At 39.8% G+C, this 17412-nt stretch overlaps 1 protein-coding gene across 1 annotated transcript in view; it reads left to right on the top strand.

The window, feature by feature from the left end:
- The window catches only part of PEX7 (peroxisomal biogenesis factor 7), a 60678-nt gene that overhangs the window by 19191 nt on the left and 24075 nt on the right, over positions 1-17412 (top strand). Inside the window, exons 6-8 of the mRNA XM_070739886.1 lie at positions 11767-11873; positions 12549-12662; positions 15315-15370. Of these exons, the coding sequence (XP_070595987.1) occupies positions 11767-11873; positions 12549-12662; positions 15315-15370 (277 nt within the window). The remainder of the gene's footprint in view (positions 1-11766; positions 11874-12548; positions 12663-15314; positions 15371-17412) is intronic.

A 17412-nucleotide genomic window follows, 5' to 3' on the forward strand; every position in this document is an offset into this window, starting at 1 on the left:
GACCACAATTGTGTGTCCAAAATTTCCAGTGCTAAGTGAGGCAGTTATTATGTGAGTTGCACCTCATTTTACAACCTTTTTGCCACAGTTGTTAACTGAATCACTACCGCTGTTAAGTGAATCATGCGGTCATTAAGCAACAATCTCAAATATGAAATCCGAGTTCTAGTGACTGACTGAACAGGTTCCTGCTGTTTTCTTGGTATATTTGTAGCTTACTAGGGCTAAGAGAGAGAAACTTGATCATGCCTAAGAATCCCAGCGACCAGTTAGGTCCCACAGAGTGGGTCTTCTCCGGGTCCCGTCAACTAAACAATGTCGCTTGGCGGGACCCAGGGGAAGAGCCTTCTCTGTGGCGGCCCCGGCCCTCTGGAACCAGCTCCCCCCAGAGATTAGAATTTCTCCTACCCTCCTTGCCTTTCATAAGCTTCTTAAAACCAACCTCTGCCGCCAGGCATGGGGGAACTGAGATACTCTTTCCCCCTAGGCCTTTACAATTTTATTCATGGTATGTCTGTATGTATGTTTGGTTTTACAATAAGGGTTTCTAACTATTTTAATATTGGATTGTCATATGCTGTTTTACTACTGTTATTAGCTGCCCCGAGTCTACGGAGAGGGGCGGCATACAAATCTAATCCAATCCAATCAAATAGGGCAAGAACGCACAATCTCCTGTTTTCTAAACTGGTGCCTTTAATCACTACACTAAGCTAGCTGTCATATGGTAGTAAACTCCGGTTATAATGTTGCTCAGAAAGAAAATTCCCCAAAAGATTTGTAGATGTGCGATAATGAGCTTTTTCAACAGTGAATAATTATTTACCTGGTATTGTCTATTAGCTCATTTAATTTCTAGAATAAATAAATTTGACTAGGAGGGAATATAAAAGAGTGCTGATTAGTGCTGATTAATGGGTATTGGAAAAGCACAATATTTTTTTAATGTTTTTAATTTATTTGTTGAACATGTACAAAATAGCAGGTATAGATATAAATATAAACATAGACATAAGCAGAGTAATTACAGATACATGAGGACAGTAGGACAGGGATGGTAGACACGATGGTGCGCTTATACATACCCCTTAGGAATAGGGTGAGGTCAACAGTAGACAGTCTAAGATTAAAGTTTTTGGTGTTTGGGGAATAAACCACAGAGTTGGGTAGTGCTTTCCAGATGTTGATCACTCTGTTGCTGAAGTTATATTTTCTGCAGTCGAATTTGCAGTGGTTTACATTAGGTTTGTATCTATTGTGTGCTCATGTATTGTTGTGGTTACCTTCTTTTGTCTTTGCACTATTTTCTTATTTCATTAAAAAATGAATGTCCTAGTCCAGAACTGAGATATCTGATAGAAATTGTATCTGGTCACTAATGTTGACGGTGGCTAGAATCCAGGGAGCTACTTAAAGCATGCCTAAGGGCTTGGGAATGCCAAGACAAATCTTTGGTTTTTAAATAAACATGCAATATATAATAAATCTGTGTAAGACCTAGGATTTAAAAAAGACCCTTGCATTAATTTCAGGAGAGTAGTACCACATGGCATAGCTTCCTCATGAAGCTCTATGGTTCCTGAGATTCCAACCCACTGTTATATATTCTTAGTTTTAAGATAAGCTAAGATATAATGCACAAAATGTAATGCAATCATATATGCAGATGTTTTATTTTGCTGACAACTTATTCCCACTTTGCTCATCACAGAGGCCAGGTTGCAACTACCTATGCAGTATTTATGAATTGGATTGAATTGAATTTATATAGCCACCTATCTCATATATGTAACTCTGGGCAACCTACGAACATTTAAAACAAACACTACCAATTTAACATTTAAGAACATATTTGTAAAAAAAAAACAAGAACAATTTGAAAAAACAAGAAAAAAATATAAACCATAATAAAATTCATACTTGAGGGAATCACATCTAACAATAACACTCTATACAACCAGCCTACTGCCCCTGCTGCATTTCCACATCCCCATGTCCATTGGCAAAGCCATGTTTTCATGGTTTTATGAAAGCCAGCAGGAGCGGAGGCAATCTAATTTCTAGGGGAGGGCCCCCCAAACTTGGCAACTTTAAGATCTGTGGAGCCAGCTGGAGAATATGGTGCGCCATATGCCAAAGCATATGAGAGTCAGTCCAGACCTGTTCCTGGAGGAATTACTCCACCCATAGCACGGCCACCTGAGTGGCCTGGGCCAGGCAGGCCTCCATCGAGGACACCTATAGAGCTGTTACATGGGCTTCTCCTTCCACCTTTGTAAAACATTGCAGACTAGATTATTTTTACATCAGCAGAGTCTTCTTTCAGTAGGTGGTAGGTTTTCCAAAGGGTTTGCCCTAGTCCTGCTCCCCTGGACCAGCCTTTTCCTGCGCTGGACAATTATATTTATTTATTTGTTTGTTTGTTTGTTTATTTGATTGATTGATTGATTTTGTCCAATACACAATGAGGGTTTTAGTGGGTATACACATAGTAAAATACATGATGAAGGTTATAGAGGAGATACTCATAGCAAAATATATCTAAGAAAGAATAGAAGAGAAGATATAGAAATAAAACATATCAATGAAAGAATAGAAGAAAAGATATAGGAATAGAAGAAAGGTATAGGAGATATAGGAGAGTAATAGGACAGGGGACGGAAGGCACTCTAGTGCACTTGTACTTGCCCCTTACTGACCTCTTAGGAATCTGGACAGGTCAACCGTGGATAATCCAAGGGTAAAGTGTTGGGGGTTTGGGGATGACACTCTGGAGTCTGGTAATGAGTTCCACGCTTCGACTACTCGGTTACTGAAGTCATATTTTTTACAGTCAAGTTTGGAGTGGTTAATATTAAGTATAAATCTGTTGTGTGCTCTTGTGTTGTTGTGGTTGAAGCTGAAGTAGTCGCTGTATTTTGTTTTATTTATTTGTTTGTTTTGTCAAGTACATATTGGTGGTATACAAAGATATAATAATATTTATATACATGAGACTAGTAAAAGAGAAACATTAGGTCAGGGGACAGAAGGCACGCTGGTGCACTTATGCACATCCCTTATTGACCTCTTAGGAATCAGGAGAGGTTAACAGTGGATAGCTTGGTTATATCTCATGTTGGACTCTCCTTAGCAGTGGACTGGAGAAGTACCATTGGCTTTCCTGAATCGTCTTCTCTGCGCTGCATAGAGAGTCCAAACCCACCCGGGTTTTTCTGGCCCAGGATCACAGCTTCCATTTACCATGTACTTCATTGGATGGACCTTTCTTTTCTGTCTTTATTTGAAACTGACCAGCAAGGCAGATAGAGGGCGTACTTCAATTTAAACTCAGCCCCTAACAACTGTCTAGAGTTTGACCCATGTTGGACTCTCCATGCAGTGCATATAGAAGACCGTTCAGGTAAGCCAATGGTACTTTCTTTCCCACGTTTTCTTGTTTACTTGGGCTGGGTCTAAATTTTATTAGCAATTACCACAGTGTTTCTCCAGAGACGTCTCTGTGCTTCTCTAGAGGAAAGTAAGTTGGTGTAAATAAAATACATGTGAATAAATAGCAAACTCTGAAATATTGACAGCTTTAGAGATGCTTTCAGTTTCCGTCAGCACGCTCTTAATCAAATTGTCAGCAAAAGTGTGTAAAATCTAAAGGAAAGATTTAAAGGGAAATGAATAAAATGTGATCGAGTATTTAAGAACTTGCAGTTGTGCAAATTATAGCCGTAAGCAGGGAAGTGAAGGAGGGAAAAGATTACAGCGGAGAAAAATAATGGGCCTGCCTGAATGGCATTTCAATTAAGGTGTATTCAGCATTAAATATGTTCGAAAAGAGGGAAGCACTTTGCAGAGCTGTTAATACTGCATTCAGTCATCTGTATTTCTAGGCGTGCTTTCTCACTTGTTTCAGTTTTTGTTCAGAATCGGAAATCTTGATAAAGAACTGGAATTGTTAAATCTGTATAGACCATTCTATTATAATATCAGTAGCAGTTTTTAAGCTAATAATAGCTAGGGATCAGCTTGGAAGGATGACATTGCCTGATCGTTGTCTCTCTGATAACAAAAGGCCAGTCATGTGGAAAATGTCATTAAAGAAATGATATGAACAACAAAACTGCCTGATAGCTTAAAGGGTTTAATTTGTACACCGGAACGCTTTCTCTTCTCTACCTGCACAACAAAATTGAATATCGTGTAAAGAAGATTAAAATGTATCCAGGATTCATTGAGAACAAGGCATAATCAACTTTGTTCAGATGATGCTTCATCAATCACTTGCAGAGCTCATCTTTGCAATTGGCTTTCCCAGTTTGATGTAAAAACATTGCTTTATAAAATAAAAACACTGTCCTCAAAATATCTTTCGGTTTTCTGTATGAAGTGATACACAAAGTAGATGCTTACTGTGACAAATATTCTGGAATCTCTCTATAAAGGGAAATTGAGATGGTGCACTGTTAACAAAGACCTGTGAAAAGGTGACTTCACAGCGAACACTTATTTTGGCTATTAGAAATTTAAAAGTTGCCTTCATTCATATGTAGTAGAGCAGTGATGGTGAACCTATGGCACGGGTGCCACAGGTGGCACGCAGAGCCATATCTGCTGGCATGTAAGCCGTTACCATAGCTCAGCTCCATTGTGCATGTGCGTGTTGGCCAGCTGATTTTTGGCTCACCTGGAAGCTCTGGGAGGGCATTTTCGGCTTCCGGAGAATCTCCGGGGGGATAGGGGAATGTTGTGGTTAGCTCTGGCCCAGCTCCTGCCCCAAGGACTGTGGATGTGGGGGAGACATCCACATGCTGCAGGCCTGCTTTGTCCCCGGTGAAATCTGCTGATGAAGGCTCCTCTGACCAAGAAGACATGAGTGACAGGGAGGAGGAGAGTGTGGCAGACAGCTCAGAAGGAGATCAATTATCTAGCTCCTCCTTGGATTCAGAACAAGAGTTAATGATACAGCCACGCATGCGGAGAGCATAGGCAACAACAATTGAGAGATTATTATCAAAGAAAATGAGGCCACCTGTGGTTGGGTGGGGCTGTGGTAATTAGTGAGGCTGCTATAAATAGCAGCCTGTGGGTTTGGCCATTGTGGAGGATTATCTGATCGTTGTGTTTCGTGACTGCTTTACTGACTTTGACTTTTTGTGTGCTGATTTTCCCCCGCTTTGAAACTAAACTAGAGCAAAGTGTGTTTCACTTTGTGAAAGAAGAAGGATTGTGAATTGCCTCACAGCTGCAAGCTAAGTATCACAGAACTGATAAGGGGCTTGTACAAATTAGCAGTTTGGTTGGAGACGAGTGCTCTTTGCTATACCAAAAGAGGGCTTAGGTTAATTGAATTTTCATTATAAAGAACATTGTTTTGAATTTTCAAACGTGTGTGTCTGAAATTTGTACCTGTGAATTTTTGGGAGGAGTCTACCAGAGAGCCCAACAGAACAGGGGAGGGCATTTTTGCCTCTGGAACCTCGAGAGGGTGAAAAACAGGCCTACCTGGCCCATCAGAGGTTGGAAAATGGGCTGTTTTAAGCCTCCAGAGTGCCTCTGGGGAGGCGGGGGAGGCCATTTTCACCATTCCCAGGCATTAGATTATGGGTGTGGGCACTCGTGCATGTGTGATAGCACACGCACACATGCTTTCAGCACCCGAGGAAAAAAAGGTTCACCATCACTGCATTAGAGTAAACTCAGATGGGATTAATTCCAGCATATTCCCACATTAGAAAAAGAAATTGTCATATATCTTCAGAGAATTTAATCACATCATTCTTTTTTATGCAACACTACAGGTAGTCTTCAAGTTACAAGTTTGTTTAGTGACCGAAGATACAACGGCATTGAAAAAAATGACTTACAAGCATTTTTCACACTTATGACCCTTACAGCATCCCCATTGTCATGTGATTTACATTCAGATGCTTAACTGATTCATATTTATGACAATCGCAGTATCCCGGGGTCATGTAATTTTTGTGACTTTCTGACGAGTAAAGTCAATGGAGAAGCCAGATTAATTTAACAACCGTGTTACTAATTTAACAACTACAGAGATTGGCTTAACAAATGCGATGAAGGAAGTCGTAAAATGGGACAAAACTCACTTAACAAATTTCTCAGGAACATAAATTCAGGGGTCAATTGTGGTCGTAAGTCAGTGACCACCTGTGTTAAAATCGGTGTGTTTTTCTAAATATTTCCCACTACTGCTATGAATTCTGATCTTGGATTTGCATATGAAATTGTAAACAGAAGAAGTTGCAAGCTATTTAGCTTTGGACTAAATTTAATTCTTTTTCCATTTTCAGCACAGTATGTTTAAGCGTTTGACAGCACTGTTAATGACCACAGTGCAATGTAGGAAAGTAATTAACAGTTGAGATATCTGGAACTGCAGATAATGTAAGATACTGTCTGTCTCTGAAGCTAACTAAAGACCTAAAATTGTTAAGGGGAAAAAATATCTTGCACTTCTGCAAGTATGATTCTTATGTACTGCTTCTGTTTTAATTGGGATACAATGAAGTGTGGTGTTATTTTAGGACAAGTATAGCTTCTTTTCAAAATGCTAGATGATAAGAGTGTTGAGTTTTCACCATTGGCAATTAAATATGAGTATAAAATGATGATCTGCTTTTATATAAATGGACTATTAAATCCAAGAAAGATTAGACATTTTTAATATACCTAATGGGCCAAGACTTGCAGTGTTGACAAAAAAAAATTGCTTAGGTTAGAACATATTGGCTTTGCCAGCTTATTAGGAAAGTTAACATTATGTCGGTATTGCAGTTATGATAGCCAGATGCACTGACGTGTTGATTTAAAACTGACTGGCCACATTTTAATTTATGATAATATATGTGATAGCATCCCCAGATATTAGAAATGGTTGAAAAATGACACTAATAATTGGGTAACTGCAATAGCAAATTTAATTTAGGAAACTTGTGGTTGGCTTTATGATTACAATTAAGTGTGGATGGACCTGTAGAGTCTATTTTATCTTTTGTAGGACCTTGAGGTTAAGTAATCTGAGACAAAGATTCAAGAGGCTGGATGTGCATACATACTAAGAAATAGGAAATATGTCTAGCATTAGACCAACGCTCAGTAATTCTTTTTTTATTGTTAAAAGGTTTCTCCTGGTGAAAAGATTTTTCATTGGTATATTTTTGCATAATTAAAAACTTGAATATTGGATTCTCTCTTAATCTATTAAGAATCAAAATTCTGTTAAAACTTAAGTATTTTAAATATTATTTAATTTTTGAGCTAACTCTCAAACTATTGCCAAAGATTAGAGGTTATAAAAGATTCTGCTAGTAGATACTCATATTTCATTATTGATTTCATCAATACATAATACACTTGAACTGCATTAAGGTTATGATTGTTATGATAAATGAACAAATAAATACATATAGAATAGAATACAATTCTTTATTGGCCAAGTGTGATTGGACACACAAAGTATTTGTCTTCGGTGCATACCCTGTTTCCACAAAAATAAGTCACCCCCGAAAGTAAGACAGGAGACGTTTCGTTTTGCAGCATTCCTGAACACAACATATATAACATTGCTGTCCATAAATTGCATCCCAAAACACTGCATCAATCAGATTTAAAACACATCCAACACGGTAGTAGTACATAATAGTACAGTACTAGTAAGAAATTCTTGATAGGATTCACAGTTTGTCTGGTTATGCTGGTTTGTGATGACAACTACTGTACAGTATATAATGGTCATGTTTTTTTGTTCAAGAATAAATGTGAATTCTTCTTCATTGAAAAAAAAAATAAGACGTCCCCTGAAAATAAGATGTAGCACATCTTTGGGAGCAAAAATTAATATAAACGCTGTCTTATTTTCAGGGAAACAGGGTATGCTCTCAGTGAAGATAGAAGAAAGTATACATTTGTCAAAATTCATAAGGTACAACACATAATGATTGTCATAGGGTACAAATAAGCAATCAGGAAATAACCAATATTAATATAAATCGTAAGGGTACAAGCAACAAGTTACAGTTGTACATTTATAAGTGGGAGGAGATGGGTGACAGGAATGTTGAGAAGACAAATATTAATAGTAATGCAGCCTTAGTGATTAGTTTGACAGTGGTGAGGGAATTATTTGTTTAGCAGAGTGATGGCGTTTGGGGAAAAAACTGTTCTTGTGTCTAGTTGTCTTGGTGTGCAGTGCTCTATAGCATCATTTTGAGGGTAGGAGTTGAAACAATTTATGTCCAGATATTTGATCCACTGTAGACTTGTACAGCTAGTCCTTGTCTTACAACAGTTCATACAATCACCGTGTGAAGCTACAATGGCATTGAAAAAGGTAACGTATGACCATTTTCACATTTGCAAATGTTGCAATACCCGGGATTGCTCTTTTGAAACCTTCTGATGAGCAAAGTCAATAGGAAAACCAGATTCATTTAACAACTTTATCATTAACTTAACAACTGAAGTGATTCATTTAACAACCATGGCAAGAAAAGTCATAAAGTGGGGCAAAACTCACTTAACAAATGTCTCACTTATAACAGAAATGTTGGGCTCAACTTTGGTCATAAGTTGAGGATTACCTGTATAATTAGATTTCTCCAAGCAGTCCCAGTTTTTCATGTGGACTCTTGGAAAAAGTAGTTTCCCACCTGCTTACTCTCAACTATTTCCAAGCGTAATTTTTCAGTGGCAGCTGTTAGCAGCTGGTTTGATAGCTAGTTGATATGCTAGAGCTGATTTGATGGGGCATTCTCTCTCCCTCAAATTGGGACAATAAAAAAATCAATGCATCGAGAGAAAAGGTCAAAATCGCAAATGGAATCAACAGTTGCCCAGAAATTTCATAGAACAAGAAACCCTTAAGTTATCAATCGGAGGCTTACATTAATTTATAACCACACTACCATATCTAGCATTACCCTTTTGTTTGTTTATTTTTAGCTGCCAATGCAAACAATGCCATATCAACATCATTCATATGAAAACAAATAGTGTCATTAGAATGTTCTTGGCTTCCTGATAAAGCTATCTTTTTCTGTGATGTTTATAGAGTGGTCAGATCAATATGTAATAAATGAGGTCCTCTACTTGGTTTCGCCAGCCAATGAAAAGCTGTTGTTTGCCTGGCATTGTTATATTTCCTGCTTGAGCAGAAGACCTCCAAGGTCTCTTCCAAATCTGTTAACCTGTTACATAGTCTCCTGCCAGGACAGCTTCTGTAAACATTGGCACACGTTCTGATGCATATGATTTCCTTCAAGAAGCAAAACCAGAACAAAAACTTCTTCCCCTAGTAGGGGTTCCTAAAATACATTCAGTATATAAAGTCCCTAAGTTGATGTTCATTCATTCATTTATTTATTTATTATTTATTTATTGGATTTGTATGCCGCCCCTCTCCGGAGACTCGGGGCGGCTGACAGCAACAATAAAGCAGTGTACAATAGTAGTCTGATGTTAGAAATAATTAAAAGCCCATTAATATAAAAAACCAAACATACATACATACATACATACCATGCATAGAATTGTAAAGGCCTAGGGGGAAGAGGGTCTCAATTCCCCCATGCCTGACGGCAGAGGTGGGTTTTAAGCAGCTTACGAAAGGCAAGGAGGGTGGGGACAATTCTAATCTTTGGGGGGAGTTGGTTCCAGAGGGCTGGGGCCGCCACAGAGAAGGCTCTGGGTCCCGCCAAGCGACATTCTTTAGTTGACGGGACCCATATTGCATTAATAATATGCTGGAAAAAGAATATTTCTTTGCCACTATTTGCAATTTGCTCCCCAGCGTTCCTTCATCCAGGTCTTCAAAAGCACATTTTTCAAGCAATCGTCTACTAAAGGATTAATCTTGTTTTTAAATACCTCAGTATTTTAGTAGTAATTGCTTGAGTTTTTGTTAGTTGCTTGAGTTTTCAGTTGCTTGTTATGAGGTTCAGTACAGATTGATAAAATACAATATCAAAAAAATTGTATCATATAGTACATTGCAGTTTGATACCATGGCTTAAAATGTACAGCTTCAGTAAAACCATCATTGGCTATCAGAATCAATGAAGTGTTGACCATTAAACCATCTCTAAATTCCCATAGAATATAAGTACCTTTTACATTTTTAATAATTTATAATTTAGTGGACCACAAGTAGGTGCAGAGAAGTAATTGTCAACTGCCAACACAGATCTGAGCTACAAGCTTATTTTCCAAATAAGCTTCCCCTCCCCTCCTATGTGTAAGGGCTGGTGAGTTAAAATTATCAAGTTAAATTCTTTTTTTCACTAGTATGCAGGGATGGGCACAAAGGAGAAGTAAAGATAGTTTGGAGGACAGCTGGAACAATCCAGACAGCAACAGAGAATAGACTAGATTAGAATCCAGAGAGTGAAATTGAGTCATCAAGCCAGCAAACTGCTACATTATTCCAGGTGGGAGCTGATCAGTGTACAAATCAGCTGCTTTGCCATCTCAGCTGTGAACCAGCAGGTTCTATTAAGGGCTGATTAAAATTGAAAGTTACAAATTTAAGTGGCTATATTAATAAAGAGCTTGAATAAAAGTCCCTCGGATTTAGATTCCTTCCTAGCTTCCAAGATGTCCCATAACTGATAATTCTGAAAACAGAAGAGGGAATGGAAAGTTAGCAGAGTTAGTCATGTTCAGTTTTTATTTATTTTATTTATTTATTCATTTGTCCAATACACAAATACATAGGAAGAAAAATAGACATGTAGTAATATCTATAAGGGTAAAGTGAACTTAGAGGAGAGGATATATGAAAGAAAGAAAATATATATGATAAGTGAGAGAAAGGAAAGACAATTGGACAGGGTACAAAAGGCACACCAGTGCACTTATGTACGCCCCTTACTGGCCTCTTAGGAACCTGGAGAGGTCAATCGTGGAGAGTCTAAGGGAGAAATGTTGGGGGTTAGGGGTTGACACAATTGAGTCCGGCACTGAGTTCCACGCTTCGATAACTCGATTGTTGAAATCATATTTTTTACAGTCAAGTTTGGAGCGGTTCGTATTAAGTTTGAATCTGTTGCGTGCTCTTGGGTTGTTGCGGTTGAAGCTGTAGCAGTCATTGACCGGTAGGACGTTGTAGCATATGATCTTGTGGGCAATACTCAAATCGTGTTTTAGGCGCCGTAGTTCTAGGCTTTCTAGGCCCAGGATTGTTAGTCTATTTTCGTAGGATATTCTGATGGTGGAGATCCTTCCAGTCTGCGATGCTATCAAGATACTTGGAATGAGATGCCCAGAATGGAAAGATTAGAGAGAGGGAAAAAGTCTTCAAACTGAGCTTGATCTAGTGATCACATCTTAAAGAACTGTAGATTATTGCTCCTTTCAAAGCTGGCAGCATTAATCCTTCCCCACAAAGTGTTAATAACCTCACTTTCATTTTTCATATCATATTTTTCCCAGAATTATATACTGTATATCTGATATAATTATTTTTTCTAGCATAATATGCACAGCTGTTTAGTGATCCATAATCACAATCAAATCTCTTCAAAAGTTCACTAAAATAATTAAAAATATCAGTTTCCTCACATGGTTAATAGCACTTCTTCCTCTTTAAAATTTACTTGTTATACTTTTTCCTTTAAGATTCAGTGATTTTTCATTCATGAAGTGACCTGTTTGATGAACTAAACAGCCTTTGTGAATAAATTTGTTAATTATCTCTCCAGCCTTTCTAAACAATTTGTAAGTGGGAAACATTTATTAGTGTGTCTGTTTCAGGTGACCAAACTCTACGGATTTGGGATGCAAAATCTCCAGGACTCCCAGTGATAATTCCTGCTCACCAAGCTGAGGTTTTAAGTTGCGATTGGTGCAAATATGATCAGGTAAAATAAATGGAAATAATGTTTTTTTTAAACAACAGAGAAGCTGCTTTTATTGATTTAGGATTGTTATTAGAGTGCTTCAGATTATGATTATTCTCCATTTGCTATTGGTTTTAATAGTACCAACAGCTTTATTCCTACCTTTAAATTGTTGGGATCTTCCTTTAATTTATTGTTAATTATAAATAGTCAAAACATAGAAACATAGAAACATAGAAGACTGACGGCAGAAAAAGATCTCATGGTCCATCTAGTCTGCCCTTATACTATTTCCTGTATTTTATTTTACAATGGATATATGTTTATCCCAGGCATGTTTAAATTCAGTTACTGTGGATTTACCAGCCATGTGTGCTGGAAGTTTGTTCCAAGGATCTACTACTCTTTCAGTAAAATAATATTTTCTCATGTTGCTTTTGATCTTTCCCCCAACTAACTTCAGATTGTGTCCCCTTGGTCTTGTGCTATCAGATAGTGACTGATTCAAAATCACCCTGAAATTCCTGTTTTTAATGGAATGAACTGAAATAGGCTTGTTAGTTTAGCTTTGGATCTCTGGCATTCCAAAGTTTTTCTCATATTGAAATTTCTGTTAGCCATTATTCTTTAGGTTTATAACTTGAGAGCTGTTGGTATTCTTAGAATAAAACTCATTTTGTGCACTTCCTTTATCAGAACCTACTTGTAACAGGTGCCGTTGACTGCAGTTTGAAAGGCTGGGACCTGAGAAATACCCGGAAACCTATATTCAGTCTGCTTGGGCATACATATGCAATAAGAAGAGTGAAAGTAAGTTTTAGTATTTTAATATTATTACATTTCTGAATGGCTGTGAAAACAGGCAGTCCACAAAACCCAGCAGAGCGTTTGATGAGCTCCACATTTGTGTTCCTCATTCAGCAGGCCTTGTCTCCTTCTGTTGTGTGGGTTTTACATTATAAAATTTTTATAGACCATTCTTTTACCAGATTGAATTCTAAGGCAGCATACAAAAATGATAATGTCAACAAAGAAGATAAATATAAAATAATAATATCAGAAGTAATAAATGTTAAAATCAGGTAAAAGCTGAGCAGCAGGGTAGATTTTAAGAAATATAACAATCAGTAGCATACTAAAATGATGATGGCAGAAAAATAATCAAGAACAACTCATTGTTCTTTTACTGGTTAATTTTTTTAATAGACAATGGTTTTTTTTGTTTTATTTATTGCCTTTGAATCAAGGTTAACTCCTGGCGACTACCTGGACAAGTTTTCTTGGCAAGCATTTTTGGAAGTGCTTCCTAGGTCTGAGAGAAGGTTGCACAATGCCATTTAGCTGGCTTCAAGCCTAAGGAAGAAATAGAAATCATAGGCTCCTGGGTTCTAGCCTTAACCACTATACCAGATTTGTTCCTACTGACAATGGGACTAGTCCTGTCATAATATAACTTAATGTCAGTAAGCCACTTGAGGAAGTACAGGTGGTCCTTGACTTATGACCATAATTGAGCCCAAAATTAAGTTGTTAAGTGAGTTTTGCCCTTTCTTTCCACAACTGTTAAGTGAATAAATTAAATTATTATTATTATTTATTAAATTTGTATGCCGCCCCTCTCCGTAGACTCGGGGCGGCTCACAACAATAGTAGCAAAACAATATGTAATACAAATCTAATAATTTAAACTAAAAACCCATAATTTTAAAACATGCACACTACACACCATACATAAACAATATAGGCCTGGGGAAGTTATTTCAGTTCCCCCATGCCTGGCGGCAGAGGTGGGTTTTAAGCAGTTTACGAAAGGCAAGGAGGGTGGGGGCAATTCTAATCTCGGGGGAGCTGGTTCCAGAGGGTTGGGGCCACCAAAAATAAGGCTCTTCCCCTGGGACCCGCCAGACGACATTGTTTAGTCGATGGGACCCGGAGAAGGCCAATTCTGTGGGACCTAATTGGTCGCTGGGATTCGTGTGGCAGAAGGCGGTCCCGGAGATAATCTGGTCCGGTGCCATGAAGGGCTTTATAGGTCAAAACCAACGCTTTGAATTGTGACCAGAAATTGATTGGCAACCAATGCAGACTGCGGAGTGTTGGTGTAACATGGGCATATCTGGGAAAGCCCATGATTGCTCTCGCAGCTGCATTCTGCACGATCTGAACACTAAATAACAGTTTTAAGTTAGTAACACGGTTGTTAAGTCAGGCTTCCCAATCACTTTGCTTGTCAGAAGGTTGCAGAAGATAATCACATGATCCCAGATCACTGCAACTGTCATAAATACATGCCAGTTGCCAAGCATCTGCATTTTGATCACATGACCATGGGAATGCTGCATTAGTCATAAGTATGAAAAAAGGACTACCTGTACCCTACAGTATATTTTCTCAGCAAGCTAATTAAGTATTGTTTTGAAAGCAAATTAGTAATTGCTAACTTAAAAATTGCTCACCAACAACCCTTCACCAGACTAAAGCTAGGTGTCAGGTTGCCTTAGACTTTATATCCAGATTACCTGAGCTATAATAAACTGTAAAGTGTGAAAATATTGTACATCCTACCCCTTTCCTAATCCAGGCCATTAATTGGTAAATGAAGATTCTGCAAACTATCTTGATTTTAAACCATATTGGATTTGAAACATGGAACTTATTTCAGATTTCTGTTAGGCATTCTTGCCGTTTCAGCATTTAAGGAGGAAAAAATAGGAGATGTTTAGTACTATAAATCTTTCTGAAGAAAATTGCTATTTTTTATGAATGTGCTTGAACAAGATTGGTTTAAAGTAAATGTTGCTGGAATCAGCTATGAGGGTAGTAGAGTTTGGCTCTTAGTCTCCATCTTTGCTGCAACTTTTGTTCAGCTTTCCAGTTCATGTCAAGGGCTATGATTAATAATCTACTCTTTGTAATGGGCAAAATTATAAGACCTTCTGTTGCCAGTTTTCATCCTTGAATCCAATTGATTAAGTTAAATTGAATCCAGATTAAGTTATCTTGGTAATTAAAAAGAATTCGTGCCTTGGTGTTCACAATAGAAGACATAATCTCTCATTATTTTGTGAATTGGTAACAGATTTTCATAGATATATATCATTGCTGTGATATGTTTTAAAAGTGTTTTAAGCATTTCAATAGTTTGGATTTTTAATTGCATTTTTTGGGGAATTTATGGTCAGTCTATTTCTTAGACACACGTACCATAACCTCCTTAGGTGATCATATCTGTAAGATATTTTATATTAAGTTGGAAATTTAATTTATGGACGGGATTCTGGATGCTATACCAAGCAACTTTATGATGATTTTTATACAAAATAATATTTTCCTTTGGTTCCCTAACACTGTACTTTTATTTTACAGAAGAACTTTTCTTTCTAAATGCTTTTCTCTTCCTCTCTTCCACACCCACAAATATATATTGAGGTTTATTTTGTGTTTCTCTTATTTCTTTTGCAGTTTTCACCATTTCATCCCACTACATTGGTTTCTTGTTCCTACGATTTCACTGTGAGGTACAGTAATTATTTTTTATTAAATTCACATAATCTGCCGTGTACTTTGTTTAATGAAGCATACAGTAATTCTTGCTAATAGTTTATGGAAACAGAATTTCTAGGGGAAGGTGCTACATTCTGCATCTGTGGTCTTGGAAAGTTTTGTGAGAAACAGTTTGATTCTGTTTGTTAAATAGAGATGAGAAAAATATGGTTTCTTCCTTATTTGTACAGGAAAAAAATAGCCCTAGTGCCTTTAAAAAAAAGAAAGATAGCCTTTCTAGTACTGTCAATGTGACTGAGAAAAGTGTATTGCTTTTCATCTCTTAATCAGCTCATTATTTTTTTCTCTGTAACAAAGGTTCTGTAATTTTCATTATCAATATCTGCATATGTGCAATATTCTTGAGTATCTTCTAAGACCACATGTCATATGCAGATGATGAAACTTTAAAGGGAATGTAGAAATAGAAATATTATTTGAAGTTGGTAAGCCTACAGAGAATATTCAGTGGGTGGGCTGAATCTGTTTTCATATTACTAATAGAAACATAGATACAGTGATCCCCCGTTTATTGCGTCCCCAACCATTGCGAACAGGGTACTTCGCGATTTTTCAACCCGGAAGTCAAAATACCATCTACGCATGCGTGCGTTTTTTTCTATGGGCAAGCATGCGTAGATGGCAACCGGGAGATCAGCTGCTGGGTGGCTTTCCTGGGTCTTCCCCCTCTTGCTGGCGTCAGCGAGGAGTTTCCCCACCGCCCACGCAAACTCCTCGCTGCCACCCGCCCTTCGCCCGCCCACGCCGTTCATTCTCGCCGCTTTCGAGCTGAGTCCTGAAGCGAATTCGCTCCCGGACTCAGCTCGAAAGCGCCCAGAGACAGCGCCAAGGAACGGCCTGTCCACGCTGTCTCTCGGCGCTTTCGAGGAGCGAAAGCGCCCAGAGACAGCGCCAAGGGACGGGCCTGTCCACGCTGTCTCTCGGCGCTTTCGAGGAGCGAAAGCGCCCAGAGACAGCGCCAAGGAACGGGCCTGTCCACGCTGTCTCTCGGCGCTTTCGAGGAGCGAAAGCGCCCAGAGACAGCGCCAAGGAACGGGCCTGTCCACGCTGTCTCTCGGCGCTTTCGAGGAGCGAAAGCGCCCAGAGACAGCGCCAACGAACGGGCCTGTCCACGCTGTCTCTCGGCGCTTTCGAGGAGCGAAAGCGCCCAGAGACAGCGCCAACGAACGGGCCTGTCCACGCTGTCTCTCGGCGCTTTCGAGGAGCGAAAGCGCCCAGAGACAGCGCCAAGGAACGGGCCTGTCCACGCTGTCTCTCGGCGCTTTCGAGGAGCGAAAGCGCCCAGAGACAGCGCCAAGGAACGGGCCTGTCCACGCTGTCTCTCGGCGCTTTCGAGGAGCGAAAGCGCCCAGAGACAGCGCCAAGGAACGGGTCTGTCCACGCTGTCTCTCGGCGCTTTCGCTCCTCGAAAGCGCCCAGAGACAGCGCCAAGGAACGGGCCTGTCCACGCTGTCTCTCGGCGCTTTCGCTCCTCGAAAGCGCCCAGAGACAGCGCCAAGGAACGGGCCTGTCCACGCTGTCTCTCGGCGCTTTCGCTCCTCGAAAGCGCCCAGAGACAGCGCCAAGGAACGGGCCTGTCCACGCTGTCTCTCGGCGCTTTCGCTCCTCGAAAGCGCCCAGAGACAGCGCCAAGGAACGGGCCTGTCCACGCTGTCTCTCGGCGCTTTCGCTCCTCGAAAGCGCCCAGAGACAGCGCCAAGGAACGGGCCTGTCCACGCTGTCTCTCGGCGCTTTCGCTCCTCGAAAGCGCCCAGAGACAGCGCCAAGGAACGGGCCTGTCCACGCTGTCTCTCGGCGCTTTCGAGCCGAGTCCGGGAGCGAATTCGCTCCCGGACTCAGCTCGAAAGCGCCGAGAGACAGCGCCCCCCGGACCCCCAACCCGGGTTTGGGGGGCTGCTAGGAAGCCCCCCATGCCGGCGGCAAACAGCCGCGCCGCCCCCAATCTTCGGCTCCTCGCTAGCGCTGTGGGAGTAAAAACACCATCTGCACATGCGCA

Source organism: Erythrolamprus reginae, chromosome 1, assembly GCF_031021105.1.
Source record: "Erythrolamprus reginae isolate rEryReg1 chromosome 1, rEryReg1.hap1, whole genome shotgun sequence".
Taxonomy (NCBI): domain Eukaryota; kingdom Metazoa; phylum Chordata; class Lepidosauria; order Squamata; family Dipsadidae; genus Erythrolamprus; species Erythrolamprus reginae.